This window comes from Porcisia hertigi, chromosome 9, assembly GCF_017918235.1.
Source record: "Porcisia hertigi strain C119 chromosome 9, whole genome shotgun sequence".
Lineage (NCBI taxonomy): Eukaryota > Euglenozoa > Kinetoplastea > Trypanosomatida > Trypanosomatidae > Porcisia > Porcisia hertigi.
Genome location: NC_090568.1, coordinates 31842 through 46974, shown reverse-complemented (window position 1 = coordinate 46974; position 15133 = coordinate 31842). Strand labels below are relative to the sequence as shown.

Here is a 15133-nt window from a genome sequence, read left to right as displayed (position 1 = left end):
GGTGTGGGCCACAACGGAGGAGCTGGAGGAGAGTGAAGTCAAAGCGCAGTGGAAGCGTGCGAGAGAGGCAGGCGACGCGTGGGGGGGTCAGTGCCTTTCTTGGGGAGACACGGCGGAGTATCCCTCTTTTTTGTTGTTGTTGTTGTTTACTGTTTAATTTCTTTGTGTGGTCGAGCAATGTTGCCCGTGGGGGGCTGCTCTTTTTTCACTTGATTATAAGCTGTTTCGTTTCCCCCTCCCCCCTTTCCAGGTTTGTCTGCACTCTGGGATTGTTGTGTGCGTGTGCGTGCGTGTGTGTGTGTGTGTGTGAGAGGCAGAGACTCAGGGAGAAAGTGCTATGGAGATGCAGACAGAGAGGCGCTAGAAAGTTATCGAGAGGAAGAACATTCCGAGAGGACAGGACAGGATGATGGACTTTGGAGAGGCGTGCGCAGCGAGGGTGCGGGTGGTGGAGGGGGAAGGGGAAGAGGAGAGAAGGGGGCAACCTTATCGGAACATCTCAGCACGGTGGTTTCGAGTTACTCCGGTGCTCTCGCGCATAAAGACATGGAGTACGGGTTGGAATGTGTGCGATGCTTGATGGGTATAAATGAAGACACGACACGATTATTGTGTACGCGCGTGTCAAATACACACACACACACACACACACACGAGGGTGTCATCGAGTCTAGGCGTTCCACTACTTTTGCGCTGTTTGGTCAGACGACAGCTCCACATACACACACACACGAAACTCTCCAGCGTATGGCAGAAAAAAAAACGTGAGCGCGTGGATGCGCAGAGGAAAGGGAAAAAGGGGGGGAGAGAAGGAAAAAAAAGACAAAATATAGAGTGACCGAAAAGCACACCGTGTGAGACGAGATCAACGCTCTACAATACCACGCTGTTACAGACACCGTTGCACGCAAACAGTCTTGTAGTTCTGCAAGCGACAAGGATGCGTGCCAGAAAAGGGAGCTGAGAGGGAAGTGGAGAGTCACACACGGCTCGGAGGGGGGGGGAAGGGAAAAGGAAAAGGAGAAAACAAGCGTAATAGAAGGAGTGGAGGGCACCACGTGTAAACGACACTAGCACCAACGAGCACTAACGAAGAACAAAAAAAAAGAGCTCTGAAAGGCCATAAATAAGCGAGGCGGGAAACAAAAAAAAATGGGGGAAACAAGGGGCCCTGAAAAGTAAAACAACAACAAGTGTGAAGGAATCCAGGGTGAAGACGCTAAAAGAAAGACAGAGACAGACAGACAGAGCGCGCAAGGCATGGCGAGGCGGGCGGGGGTGGGGAGGGGAGGGGAGGGGGAAGAGCAAAACCGTAAGTGTGTCGAAACACGGAGTGAAACTGTTCATAGCAAGAGGAGTCAGATGAATATATATATATATATATGTATATGTATATCGTCACCTGAGGAAGGGCACACGGGGGTGGGGAGTGGAGTGCAACCGCCTGGCGTTGAGAAGGGAGAAAGAGGGGTGTCTGCGATGCGCCAGAGGGGAGGTTGGGAAGGGAAGACTTTCGACTGGCTATGCATTGCCTTCAGAAATGTGTCTGCCCTCCCGGCCGCAAGACGCACACGCACCGAATTCGCTTTGGGGGATTTTTCTTTATCCCCTCCTCCTCCTCCCCCCCCCCCTTCTGCACCGTGAAACCGAGCCCATCTCTTTTGGCTTGGCCCTGTATTGTATATATATATATATATATATATTCTCCCTCTTTTGCTGTGCGCGACCGGTTCTCCCGAGCGCGGAGACACGGGAGGTCATCGACATTCATGAAATTCATGTAGGGGCACTCCCGTCTCGCCGGCCTGCATCGCCCTATGCCGCGGGCCTGTTGAGTGAGGATCTGTCGGTGGAGCAAAAACATGAGAACGAGATAGTCGCTCAAAAAAGGGGGAGAAGCACCGTTTTTTTTTTTTTTTCGGTGTGTGTCCTGCGGGAAGACATCAAAAAGATGCATCAAAGCAAACCAAAAAGAATGAAGGCGTGAAGCAAACCAAAAGAGAGGCGGCATATATATATATATATGATATGAACATATACACACACAAAGGGGGGGGAGGAGGGGGAGCACGTCTTTTTTTTTGTTTGTTTGTTCAACAACAAAGATGACCTGCAGCCACAACAACAACCGAAAAAACAAAACCTTCGCTTGTTTTTTAGAGGACAATGGGAGTGGAGGGGGGAGGCGTGAGACAGAACCCCTCATCTCCACACTCCAACAGGGACGGCCACCATAACCACACGCACGCCAATCTATACAAACACTCACAGATGTGCACAGCTCCGCGAGACAAGGGGCCGCTTTTTCCTTTCCCCCAGCGTCTGTCTGTTACTCGCTGTGTGTGCGTGCGTTGTGGGCATGTCTGCGTATGTGTCGAGATGATAGGAAAGCGCAAAAGGCAGGAAGCGCAGTTCAATGTGAAGAAAAACAGGGAAATCATCCAGCAACACAGCGACATCCAGTGATGCCTAATGTGGAGATGAAAGGCGCATACGTGTGTGCATGGGGAGGGGAGGGAGGAGGAGGAGGGGGAGGAGGGAGGGAGGGGAGGGGAGGGGGGACAAGGCTTCCACGACCCGAAATACATCGATGCGGGGCAGCAGCGCAATGACCCGCTTCAAAGTGACCACACACACATATACAGCAAATAAGAGGGATAGTAAAAACATTCCTCTTCCTCCAGCATCTCGACCGAACAACAACAAAGAAGAATAAGGCGTGCAGATAAGTGGAAAAGAATGGGTGAAAAAAAAAAAAGAGGCAGCGACAAGCGTTGTCGAAGTAACTCCGCCACGCACTGTTCTCCACCCCACCCCCGGCCCAACACACACGCACACGCACACGCGCGTTGGTTATGTCTTCAAGGCGCGTGGGTTTGGGGGACGGGAGTGGGAAAAGGATAGTGAAGACCTCTGCTTAAAGTCACGAAAGCGTGTGGCTCAGAGCTGGAGTGACACACGAGGGAGCTACGGATTGAAGGAGCGCCTAACACGGAACGTAACCCATTGACACTCATCTTCCCCGCTCACTCGCTCATTCTATACACACGACCAGGTGTGAACACCAAGAACTGAGGGAGGGAAGAGTAAAACGACGACGTTACACACGCAGGATAGAGAGCTGTAGCCTCGATTATATAGAAGGAGGCGGGGATGTATGTCTATCACAGAAAACGGCGGTGGAGAAAGGGGAAGAAAAAGAAGTCGGGAAGAGGGGAAGAGGGAAAAGCCGAAAAACGTTGCAATCCACATGTTTGTAGGTGTGTGGCTCCCTTGATGAAAAACAAAAGAGGAGGATATACTTGTGTAAATGGAGTGTGGTCGAGTTATCTGCCAGTGTCGCTGCGCTGCAGGTGATGCGTCGCAGGGTGTGTTCGGGAATTCAGTGCGTTTTGAATTTAATTGGTTTGCGACGCGCGTCGGCTTCTCCCTCTCTCGCTGGAGTTTTGTAAATGCGTGTAGGCGGAGCAAAAAACATTCCTCCAACGCGTGCGCCCCGCGGTGATCTGGTCCTGCCCCCCCCCCCTCCTCCTGCCCTTCTTTGGAGGTTAGATGTGAATCCGTGGGTGTAGGAAGGACCACTATTCCTGACAATCCTGGATGTACGAGGGAAACTAAGGGGAGGGGGGGGGGGGGGGTAGGAAGGGCGCGTAGGCACGCAGACGGCCACCAGAGAAAGGAGGGAGGGAAGGAGGGATATAGGGCAGTGAAACCGGCACGCCGACACAAGAAAAGCAAACAAACAAAAAATGAAGCAAAAATAATCAGATGGTGGGCAACTACGGGGGGTTAATGGGGGGGGGGAACAATGAGTCCTTCAGAAACGAAAAAAAAAAAGCACCAAGCGAATTCGTGTGGACTGAGGCTGCCGCAGCGATGCTTGTACAGCATGCTGGAAAGGAAGGATGAAGAGGGAGGGAGGGAGGGGGGGGGGGGTGTAAGCACACACCCACACACAAAGAAAAAGAGAAGCCCCGCTACATACATCCCGACGCGCGGAGAGGAACCGAAAAACAAAAGGCGTGACAAGCTTCTTCCTTCTTTCATCTCTCCCCCCCTTACCAAGAAGTCTGTGTGTGTGTGTGAGGGGGGGGGAGGGAGGGAGAGGCGCAATGAGCGCACATGCGGAAACACATATATACGCACACATCCATCATCTCCCTCAAACCTTTATTTTCTGGTGAACCAAAGCGATCGACAGGAGAGAGAAAGAGGGGGAGGCTTCGTGAGAAAGAGATGTAAGCTTGTCAAGGCCTCTCCTCTCACACACCACCTCAGACGCGCGCTGAAGGAACCGCCTTCATTATTTTGCTTCTTTTTTTTCCACCTTTTGGGTGTCAGGTGAACACTGGACACACACACACACACACAGACACACAGTGTGAGTGCTGCCCAGCGCTTCCCTGCCCGTGGCAGAAGCAAGACGAGGCGATGGCGCAGACGCTTCAGAACAGAACTGTGTCGCTCTATGCTGTTCCTGTATTGCATTCACTGGCACCACAAAGAGGCAGGCGAGTGTGAAGAAAAAGGGAAAGGCAAAGGCAATGGCGACACTGAGCACCTCAGAGGACGAAGACGGCGGCACGCGGAACCGATATGCGGGAGCTCTAACCTCCATCCCCCCAAAGACACAAACACCCACAACTCTCTCCCCCCCCCCTTTGCCGGTCGCTGAGCCGTTCCCTCATGTGACAGTCCGCCAACGTACCTGGGCATTGTATATAGCCAATAAGGAGGGAGGGAGGGAGGGGACTTGCAATTCAAAAAAAGGGGCAGAAGGGGAGGGGGGGAAGAGGCCGCGACTGACAAAGATTTTGCACCGGAACCCACAGACCAAAGGCGCGAGGAAGAGGAGGGAAGGGTGAGTGGGTGGGTAAGAGGCCGCACCCTCAAAATGAAGAAAGAGGAACAAACAAATCAAAAAGCCATTAAATCTAGGAAGGAAGAAAGGGGGAGAAAAAGACGGGACAGGACGGAAGGTGAAAAGAAGCGATCCGACACGTTAGAAAAAGGGGGGACCAAAGAAAAAAAAAGGAGTGAGTGAGCAGAACAGACGGACAAAACACGTGCGTGCGCAATCGATTCGACCCACATTGCCTGCTCACATCAGCGGCACCAACGACCATGCCAAGTTATAGAGAGCTGGAAGGGGTTCAGGGAGCAAGAGCAACACGAAGGGGAGGGGGGGGGGGCGACGCGGAAGATCAAAAAAGTAGGAATAAACGAGAGCATCTTTATCCACGTACACACGCATACATACACACACACCCCAACACGGTTATAACGACCGTGGTGACGGGGGTGCGTGCGGCGGCACTTTGAACAAAGCAAAACATACTAAGACGGTACACACACACACACACATGCACACACATGCACACAAATACGCACACCATATCCACACGATATATATATATATATATATGCACACACACATGCACACAAAAGTGAGTGGGGGAATGGGGGATGAATGGGGCAGATGGAGAATTCAATAACGCGTGATATCTACACTCGCGCCCACAAGCATACACAGAGAATGGAGATCAGCACAAACAAACAATGAAGAGTGGAATGGGAGAGAAGGGGGTGGCAGTGAGGGAACAAAAACCACAAGAGACTTTTCCAGAACAAGGGAGGGATAAAGTGTGCATGTGTGTGTAGGGGAGGGGGGGGCACCCCGCATCAAGTAGCTCCATCGGCACACATCACGAAGGTCAGGGAATAGATGAGGGTCAAATTAGAGTTCGCGAAAAAGCGGTCAGGGGTAGGAGAAGAACTGGTCAAGGCATACGAGGAGCACACAGACCTTGCGCAAACACATACACACGCAAGACATAGGCCGTAGGACCTGGCTTTGTCTGAATGCGCGTCCTTCAACAGCAATCCTGTCGGCATAAAGCCCATAGCACACCTACTTCCACCGGCCCACAGCTATCGTTTGGTTGCCTCAAGACGCATCGTCAGCCGTGGAATCACGCCATTCGACAAACGGGTTTTTGTCCTTCCTCGCTCCCTTTTCGGATACCTACACCGCGAGTGATACAAGACGGACTAGGGTTGGCTAGATGCCGTAATCCAGGCGGACCACGATAAGCTGCCGGTTCGATGCCAAAGGCGTTGGTGTCGGGAGTGCAGGGGTAACAGGTCAGGGTCTAGGTACATACCCAACATACTCCACAGGGAAGTTGAGCGAACTCCAGGCCATGGGCCTTCTCACACACCATGTGTGAATTTCACGCGTTCTCTATGCTTCTCCGTTATGCCGGGCTGCTGCATTACACCAGACTATCTGAAGACTCGTATCACTAGACTCTGGAGGGGGCACGACGGCGTCATCTGCGGTACTCTTGCTGCACGTCCGGGATCTGTATCTCGTTCGCCCACTTGGTTGCATGCAGGCGACGATACAGACTCCACACACACACACACACAAATACACACAAATACACACACATGCTTTGGAAGAGCGGACTAGTGCCTTATTCTCATTGCCTTTGGTGTCCATCACTCTCGCTCTCCTGACATCTCCGTTACTTCGCCTGTGATCTGATGCGCTATCCCGGCTGTGCCTCAAAGCGCCTTCTTGCACTCCAGGGCCTGCGGCATGACGGCGGTGTTGTCTGAGGAACGAACCGTCTTCATCCGCCGCCTCTGTCGATGCTGTGGAAAGGGGACGCGGCGGGGGGGGAGGGGGGGGGGAGGGGCAACACGCTGTTATGCGCCGGCGGCAGCAGGGGGAGCACGCCACCCACACTCCTGAGCCGGCGCGTCCTCGAGAGGAGTGTGGGTGTGATCAAGCGGGAGGGGGCCTGAGGGGTGAACACATGCCTAGATAACAACAACTCTCAGCTTGTCCTGCTGAAGGGGTGTCTGGGTGCAGACATACACACAGAGAGGGGGGGGGAGGGAGTGCCACAGTGCTAGTGGATGTAGTGAGCAGCACCACCATTTCACGCACCATGCTGCTCACCGCCACTTGTCCGCCGCCGTGGGAATCCCCCCCCCAAAAAAAAAAGCAGACAAGCGTATGCACGGAACTACGCGAGGATTGGCGCCCCCTCCCCGTCATACCGTGAGCCTCAACATTCCTGTTCGTCCGTCCGAGAAATAAAAAAAAGCAAAATGCAAACACAGACAGGGCAGAAAAAAAAACGAATAAAGCGTGCATCGATGGGGAAAAAAAGAAAAAAAAACATCGACCAAGAACAAAAATATTCAAAGACAGGAGGGGGCGCGCTGCTTATTGGGGAGTGTGTCTGTATGTCTACGAGGTGCTCGATGCACGGTTCGGATGTTTTTCTCTTTTATATCTTTTTGCCCCAGAGGGAGGGAGGGGAGGGGAGGGGCACACTGTGAGGTGTATCATTGGTTTGTACCGGTGCATGCCCCCCCCCTCCCCTACTCCCAGCCCACCGAGACGCCCTAATCAGCGAGGAGTGGAACAAATCGAGACGACGCAGGGAAAAAAAAACGGTAGAAAAAAAAAGTCGAACGTTTGGGGCGGCGGGCGGGGGGAAGTGACCGCACATCACCACCACCACCGCAAAGAGGGGTAGAAAGAGGCGATAACGGCAATAGTGGAAAGGGGGGGGAGGGAGGAGTGGGTACAGCAGTGGGAGTATTTGCTGCACATCTTGAGCCCCCCCCCCCAAAAAAAAAAAAAAACTACTCTCGCCTTGCAGCTCACAGCCATAAGAAGTATCTGTCGAGAAAAAACAAAGAGAAAGGGGAAGGAACACTGGAAAGGGGGGGTGTAGATGTGTCGGCATGGGCGTCCTGACAACTCTGGAACCAACCAACCCAATATTCGAATATGAAAACGTCTAACACACACACACACATATATATAACTATATATAATATATATAATATTTGTGTATATATATATATATATGTATATATATATAATATGTATGTATATACTTCATTTGTTCATTCATGACAGAAGGCACACCACCACAGCCGCGAGTAGGCGCTGGAAATATGAAACTCGCAGATGCCAAAAAAATTGAAGGGGAAGCCGGCGGGGGGGGGGGGCGTGGCGTGTACCTGCTCGTATTCTCTTGCTGAGGTGAAGGTGAGTTAGAGATTGGACACAAGAGTCTGCAGGTTCACCAAGGACAGACCATTCCTTCCCTCCCGCTAGACATATATATATATATATATAGTAGGCACCATCGACGACATCCATGCCGAGTATAGAAGACAGAGAGGAGGATAAGGATGGGTGCACAGCACACACACACAGACACACACATAGCGAGGTGGGTGAGGGGGAGGGGGGGGGACAGAGAGAGAGAGAAAGGATGTCAAGATAAGCAAAAAAAAGAGGAGAAAACAAGAGTAACAAAACCTAAACAAAAGTGGGTGAGAGAAAAAAGCCGCATCCAGCGCAGACAGAGAAAAATGAATGAGGGACCAGCAAGCGCAAATGACAAGGTCAAAAGGAGAGGTGAAGGAGGAGGGAGCAGGACAGGAGGGGGCACCTCCCGTGCACCCCAAAGAGGAAAGGGAAAAAAAAGAGTGAGCAAAGGGAAGAGAGGAGTGAAAGTGCAGCAGGCGTTGTGGGAAGAGAAATAACGTTTTGGCAAAACAAGAAGAAACTGGCACACGCACACAAGCACACACACACACACACAAACTTGATGAGAAAAACACACCAATAACGGAGGGAAAAACGAGCTTCTGAGAAACAAAACTCTCTTGCCCCTCCCCATTTGAACAACAGCTCCAGCAGAGGATAAAAATGGGGGGGGGCACGCTACACCGTCACATAGGGGCACACGCACGGAGCGATAACAAAAGAAGAAAATGTTGGCCAACGCTGGTCTTTCGCGGCTGAAGAAAAGTTGAGGTGAGTAGCTATACATTACGTCTCTGGCATGCGGGTGCAGAAGAGCACCCAGGGGGGGAGGGGGACATCACGAAGACATCAGCACCCCCACATCACATAGAAATGAAGGGGAGGAGAAGGAGGTGTGGCCTCTGTCTGTCTACCGCCTGCATGTCTGTTTGAGTACATCATACATGCGACACAAATGTTGCTGTGCATCCACATGGGTATGTGGGGTGTGATCGTGTTTGGGTGTTTCATGTGGCAGACACAGCCAAAGACCAGTGCATTGAATAATAATAATAATAATAATAAATATATATATATTATTTTTTTTGCTTGTTTCCCTTATTGTGCTCGTGTACGTGTGCGTATCGGTTGGGTAACGGTCTGAGTATATCGACAGCATCACCACATACATTAACGCGTGTATACGCATGTCTCTATTACGATGGCACACCAGAACAGGTCTGTGTTAATTATTGATGAGAACGGCCCTACAAACAAAAAAAAAACTAGACTAATACAGCGGGGGAAAGAGGGAAGAAGGGAAGGAGGACGCGACCAAAGAAAAAGAGGAGAGCACAACACAAACGCACGTAGGTACTTGGAGGGAGAAGTCGGTGCAAGGGGTGGGGTGGGGTGGGGGGAGGGAAGCCAAACAGAAACAGATGAGAAGAAAGCGATATAAACAGTGAAAGGCTGGGGAACGAAGAGTGAAGCTGAGAGCGAAGGGGAAAAAAAACAAATAACGAGAGAGAAAAACGGGCATACTGAACATCAAGGACAAGCTGAGAAGTCGGTAATGTACACCTCTTCAAGAGCATTCGTGCGTGGCCCCATCCGTCCGTTTGACTTTATGTGTGTCTGCATGTATGGCTCTGTGCGTGTGTATATGCATGCAAGTGGTGTATTTTTCGATCCGTTTTGCTTTTGTCCTGATTGCGTTCTCCCCTTTCTTCGTGCGATTCTCCACGCGCGGACGCCCCCCCCCCACACACACACACTCAGCGTCGATCCCCGTGGCCTGTTTCCTTTGGCTTGTGTACCTTGGGCCCGGTGTTTCCCTTGGAATGTTTTCTTGTCCCATATACGGGGCATGGAGTGGGGCACGAGAACGACCAACGTTAGTCGCACGACACATCCAAAAACCCAAGGGGCCCCCCACATACGCGCGTGGAAGGGCGAAGAGGGCTGCACCAGCGTAGCGATGAAGCCTAGTAAAAGATACGCACCACGGCAATATGTACTAAAAGAAGCGACGAAAGGTAAGAAGTGAGAACAAAAAAAAAGGGCGGGGCGGGGGAGAGGGGGAGAGGGGGAGAGGCGGGGGAGAGGGCGGTTAAAAAAAAAATGTACAGTTTTGATACAAAACAAAAACACACGAAAAAAAAGAGTGAACATGACAAAGTCTGAGTTATAAGAAAAAAAAAAAAGAAAGTCGGCTCTGTTGGGCAGCCGCCATGAACTACTCAGGGTGTGTGTGTGTGTGTGTGTGTGTGAGAGAGTGAGTGTACGTCTCCGGAGAGCAAGACAGGGAGGAGAATGAAAAAGTGCAGAGAAGAGCCAAACACGTGTGAGTGCACCGGTACAATCCCTCGGATCTGCTACAGACGCACAACAGACATCGAATATCAAGTGCCCAAGGGGAGGGGAAGGGGGGGGTCATAGATGTATCCACTACACCTGATACCATCCACGGAAAGCGTTTGAACGAAAAAAGATGCCGGTGCCATTGTGACTTCGAGGAGTAATAAAATGGAAAGGAGAAAGGAGAGGGAAAAAACGTTTGACGTGTACGATGGCGATAAAACATCATCACCGGGAAATAAAAAAAAGGGGGGGGGGTACAAAAAAAAAAGAAAGAATCTCCAATATGGTGTAATGACAAACAGACAGAAGACACGCAACACGCAACACGCAGAGAAACACAAAACGACACAGCGACCATGAATAAAGAAAAAAAAACGATTTGAGACGAATACCGAAGTGTTAAAACAACCAAGCAGGACGAGGAGGAGAGAAAAAAAAAACAAAGGGGGGGGTAAAGAGTACAATTATTGCTCTGCTATTGTGTAAATGTGCGTATGTATGTATGTGAGAGTGGACTACGTGGGTAATTCTTCGTTCGTGTTAAAGGAAAGGACAAGAAGACGACGACACAGAGCCATCGAGAGGCACACACACACACACGCACACGCACACGCACACACCTTACATATACACAAACACAAAGGTGCAGAAAACATACGTTGGCGGCTCATTGGATATGCAGACTTGCTTTGGTGCGCTTTGAGGAGAACGAGTGCACGTGGCCGGTTTTCTTGTTTTTTTTTGTTGTTTCGACTGTGTCGCTGGGGATGTTTATGAAGCCGCGCAGCCGACAAGCAAATACACACAGACAAAAGGAGGAGATGAGAAAAAAAAAACAAGGAAGCATCGATCATAATGATGTATAAGTAAACTTGTCAAAGAGGAATGAATGGAGGAGAGGAGAGGAGAAACAGGGGACAGAAGGAGTGAGAAGAGAACGTGTGTCAGGCTGAGGAGCCAGAGTTGCACACAAGGGAAATGCTGAAAAAAGGGAAAAAGAAAAAAAAATGAGGGACAGTGGAAGATGGGGGTTTGAAGTAGATAAGGGAAGAAGAACCAGAAAAACAAAATGCCACGGGGGATCGGAAAGGGGAAGGGTAGACAGACACGAACACTGGATTCAGTTATACTCGCCCTCCTTTCACTCCCTCGTCGCCAGACCGCCGTTATTCGTGATAGATGCGGGAAGACAAGAGCAAGGGGCTGAGGGAGGAGGGGTGAGGTAACACGGTGAGTTCAAAACGTGAAGCTTGAGGGACGCAAGAAAGAGAGAGAGAGAGAGCTGTGCGTGACAAAAAGAAGAAACCGAATCCCGAACGGGCCATGCGAGCTTCCACCACAACAATTTAAGCGACAGCTGAGAGAAGGCGCGTGGACGGAAGGAGGGGAGAGGGGGGGGGAGGGGAGGGGAGTTGGTGAGAAGTATCAGCAATAATAGAGAGTCGGAAAAGGGCCCACACGTGCACACGCGTACACGCATACGGAGGAAAAAAAAAGGAAGGAAGGAATGAAGGAAGGGGGGGGGGGCAAGCGAGAAATATTAATATATATATGAATACATATATAAGGTGGGGGATCCGCAAAGAAGAGTAGTAGTAGACAGGAAAGAGTGCTTGAATAGAGTCTTCATGGAATATCAGAGTAGGCTACAGAGGAATGGAAAGATAAGAGGTTAAAAGGGAGTGTGTGGGGAGAGGGGGGAGGGGGGAAGGGGGGTACAAAGACAAGAGCACGAGGGAATAGACGCAAGCACTAAGAGCAACACACACCGCACACTACGTGCACACGCCAAGACATCAGATATAGAGAAGGGAGTACGACGTAAACGCTAATGCCGCACAAACGCAGGGGAAAAAAAAAGAGTGACTTACATGGCCCAACCAAAAAAAAAAAAAGACAGCAGGAAAAAAAGAGACGGGGGTGGGTGGAATGAAAAGGTGTGTCAATTAACAGCACAGGGTTCAAAGCGGGAGAAGCCAAGTCGCTGAAGAAGCAACATCAGGTGAGCCCCTCGGGGGATGAACTGTCACGAATGGTGAGTCGTCACTCACCAGGCAGTGCTGGCGCTTAGAATATCGTGCTGGTGGGCTGCATCTGCGGCGCAGACGGCCCCAACACCATGTACATCATATCACCGGGACCCTGCATAATCGTGCCACCGTTCGGTAAGGCTACCAGCATGGCTGGCTGCGCGTGAGTTGCATTTTGCATCGCGCCCGTGGCATTCGCCACAACGTAGGTAGGTGCCAAGGGGGTAGCGGCGGGGTACAAGGGATGAAAGGGTGGTTGCTGAGTTGGCACCAGCGGCGTTGCATAGTTGATGGGAGTCACGTTTGCCGACGACGTGCGCGTCGTGCGGGAGGACTCTGTGAGGGTGACGCTCACAGCCGAGGCGGCCTCTGTGAGAGGGGCGCTGGCGCCAGAGCGGGCGCGACGAACCTGAATTTTGTTGCCGCCAACCACGTGACCAATCATCTCTGACCGGGCCACTACCGCGTCATCCGTGCGCTGGAAAAGCACAAAGCCGTAGCCCTTGCAGTGGTGCGTTCCCTTGTGACACATGACCTTGGCGGAGGTGATGGGACCAAAGCGCTTGAACAGCTCATGCAGGTCAGCGTCCGTATACCACTCAGGCAGCGACGCCACATATAGGTTGCTGTCGTAGGCACGCGCAGCAGCGTCACTTGCCTGCGCCGACATGTTGAACGAGTCATTCTTCATCGGCGACATATTTTCCTCATAGTCACCTGGCGGCGCATGTGGGGCGATCGTCTGCAGTGACCCAGACATGACGCGTGGTGCTGGCGCCTGCATAGTGCTCATCATCAGCAAATCCGAGTCGTTACCTGTGGTGACACCAAAGGGAGTGAAGAGGGCGGGGGCGGGACTCCGCTCTGGCGCGGCGTGAAGGCTGTCGAAGCACCAGTCAGCGTTGTTGCTGGTCAGAATGTCGAAGTTCAGCGTCATTCCTTACTGACTGCGAAACAGACGTGCGGTGTGTGTGTGTGTGTGGGGGGCGTGGGGGAGGGAGGTGGGGGAGGGAGGGGGGGGAGAGGGGAGAAAAAGACGTGAGTAGATGAGATGTCCTTCACGGCAAAAATCACATGTACACAAGAAACGACGAGAAAAAAAAATACAGCGCAGAAAAGCAGGGAGAAAAACTGATGAGAACTAACTTCAAAAGAAATCCACGATTGGCGCCCGAAGATAAATGTTTGCGGAGTGGAGAGGCAGTAAAGCCAGAGGGCGGGGGAAGGGGGAGAGAAGGAAGTGCGGCACGGTAGGTGAAAAAGAGGCGCAGGAAGACGGGTATGTTTGTAATGCTCTTGTGCGTTTCTTTTTTTTGTCTCTTTTGCTTGGACAGTGTGTATTTAACTCGTGCACGACCCTGGTGGAGTGGGTGTGTAAGCGTTTCCAGTATGGGAGCTGTGCAGCAACAATATGAGTGGGGCTGATGAGGGGTATAGTGAAGGAAGGAGTGGCGCAGATGATCGCTGAGCGTAAACGGGGGCGCCAAGACAGAGACAGACAGACAGAGAGAGAGAGAGAGAGAGCCGTTGAGCGTTGTGTGAAGCGGGCGTCGCGTATCGAATCTTCTACAGTGCGCTGCGTAGCAAATGGGGGGAGGGGGGAGAGGGGGGGGGGCGTTGGAGGAGGGAATGTAAAATGGGGTGACGTGATTAATGAGAGGAGAGCCATGATAGCAGGAAGAAGCGCGACGCCCGTGGGAGCAAGCGTGACCTCTTGCCAACTACTACTCCGCAGCAGAACGCGTTTGTCTTTCACTTGCCCCACATTCATTGAAGGGCAAGCAATTTGCTGTGGTAGTCTGCATGCGCGAGTTGGGTGAGATGTACCAACCTTTGCACACATACACACACACACAAAAGGATTTATGTGTGTGTGTGTGTGTGTGTGGAAGGGTGTATTTTATTTTTTCCTTTGCAGAGTGCAGTAGGATGGTTAGCACTGTGTGTGTGTGTGTGTGTATCTACGTGTATGTAGCAGTTCCGATGAGAGCTATCCCGGCGGGAGAAGGGGAGGCGCATGAAGGGCATCTGCAAGTAAAATGAAAGCTGGCGTTCCAACTGAACAGAAATGTTAATTTTAACAACGAGAGACTGCGATCGGGGCTCCACGTACCGAAGACAGACCCCTAACAACGGAGAAATAAGAGAGCCTTTCAAAAAAAAAAAAAAGAGACGGAGGGAGGGGAGGGGAGGGGAGGGGAGGGGAGGGGGAGGGGAGGTACAGAGAACAAAAACAGCAGCACATGGGCCACCTAGGAAGAGATTTGCCTGTCGATATGGTGCGTTTGCCTTGACACGCACTGGGCCCAATAACATTTTTGTGCGCGTGCGTATAATCCCCACTCCCCCACTCCCCCGCCCCATCCAGCCACGTTTTTCATCCCCTCATATTCCCTCATTCTTCCGAGTTTTTTTTTCAATATTTTTTCCTGTTGTTCTCACTTTTTTATTTTGTTTTTAAGCAGTAAAACTTTCGGAGGAAAAAAGGGGCGAGGGCGAGGGCGGGGAACGCTCACACACACACACACACATACAGCACACAAAAATAATCTCAAAAACAAAACTTCGATACCCTTGAAAAATGTACACACACGCATACGAAAAAAAAAAAACATGTCTTCCTTCTTCATTTTTCTTTCTTTTGGGGAGACTTGTTGTTATTTTGATTGTGTGTGTG

The 15133-nt window shown here is 51.3% G+C and overlaps 1 protein-coding gene across 1 annotated transcript; it reads right to left on the bottom strand.

The window, feature by feature from the left end:
* Positions 1-12493: 12493 nt before the first annotated feature.
* JKF63_06809 (uncharacterized protein) lies at positions 12494-13393 on the bottom strand (the record flags this gene model as incomplete). The annotated part of the gene is made up of 1 exon (XM_067902757.1): positions 12494-13393. One exon carries the CDS (start codon positions 13391-13393, stop codon positions 12494-12496), a length of 900 nt encoding a protein of 299 aa, XP_067759116.1.
* Between the last annotated feature and the right edge of the window lie 1740 nt (positions 13394-15133).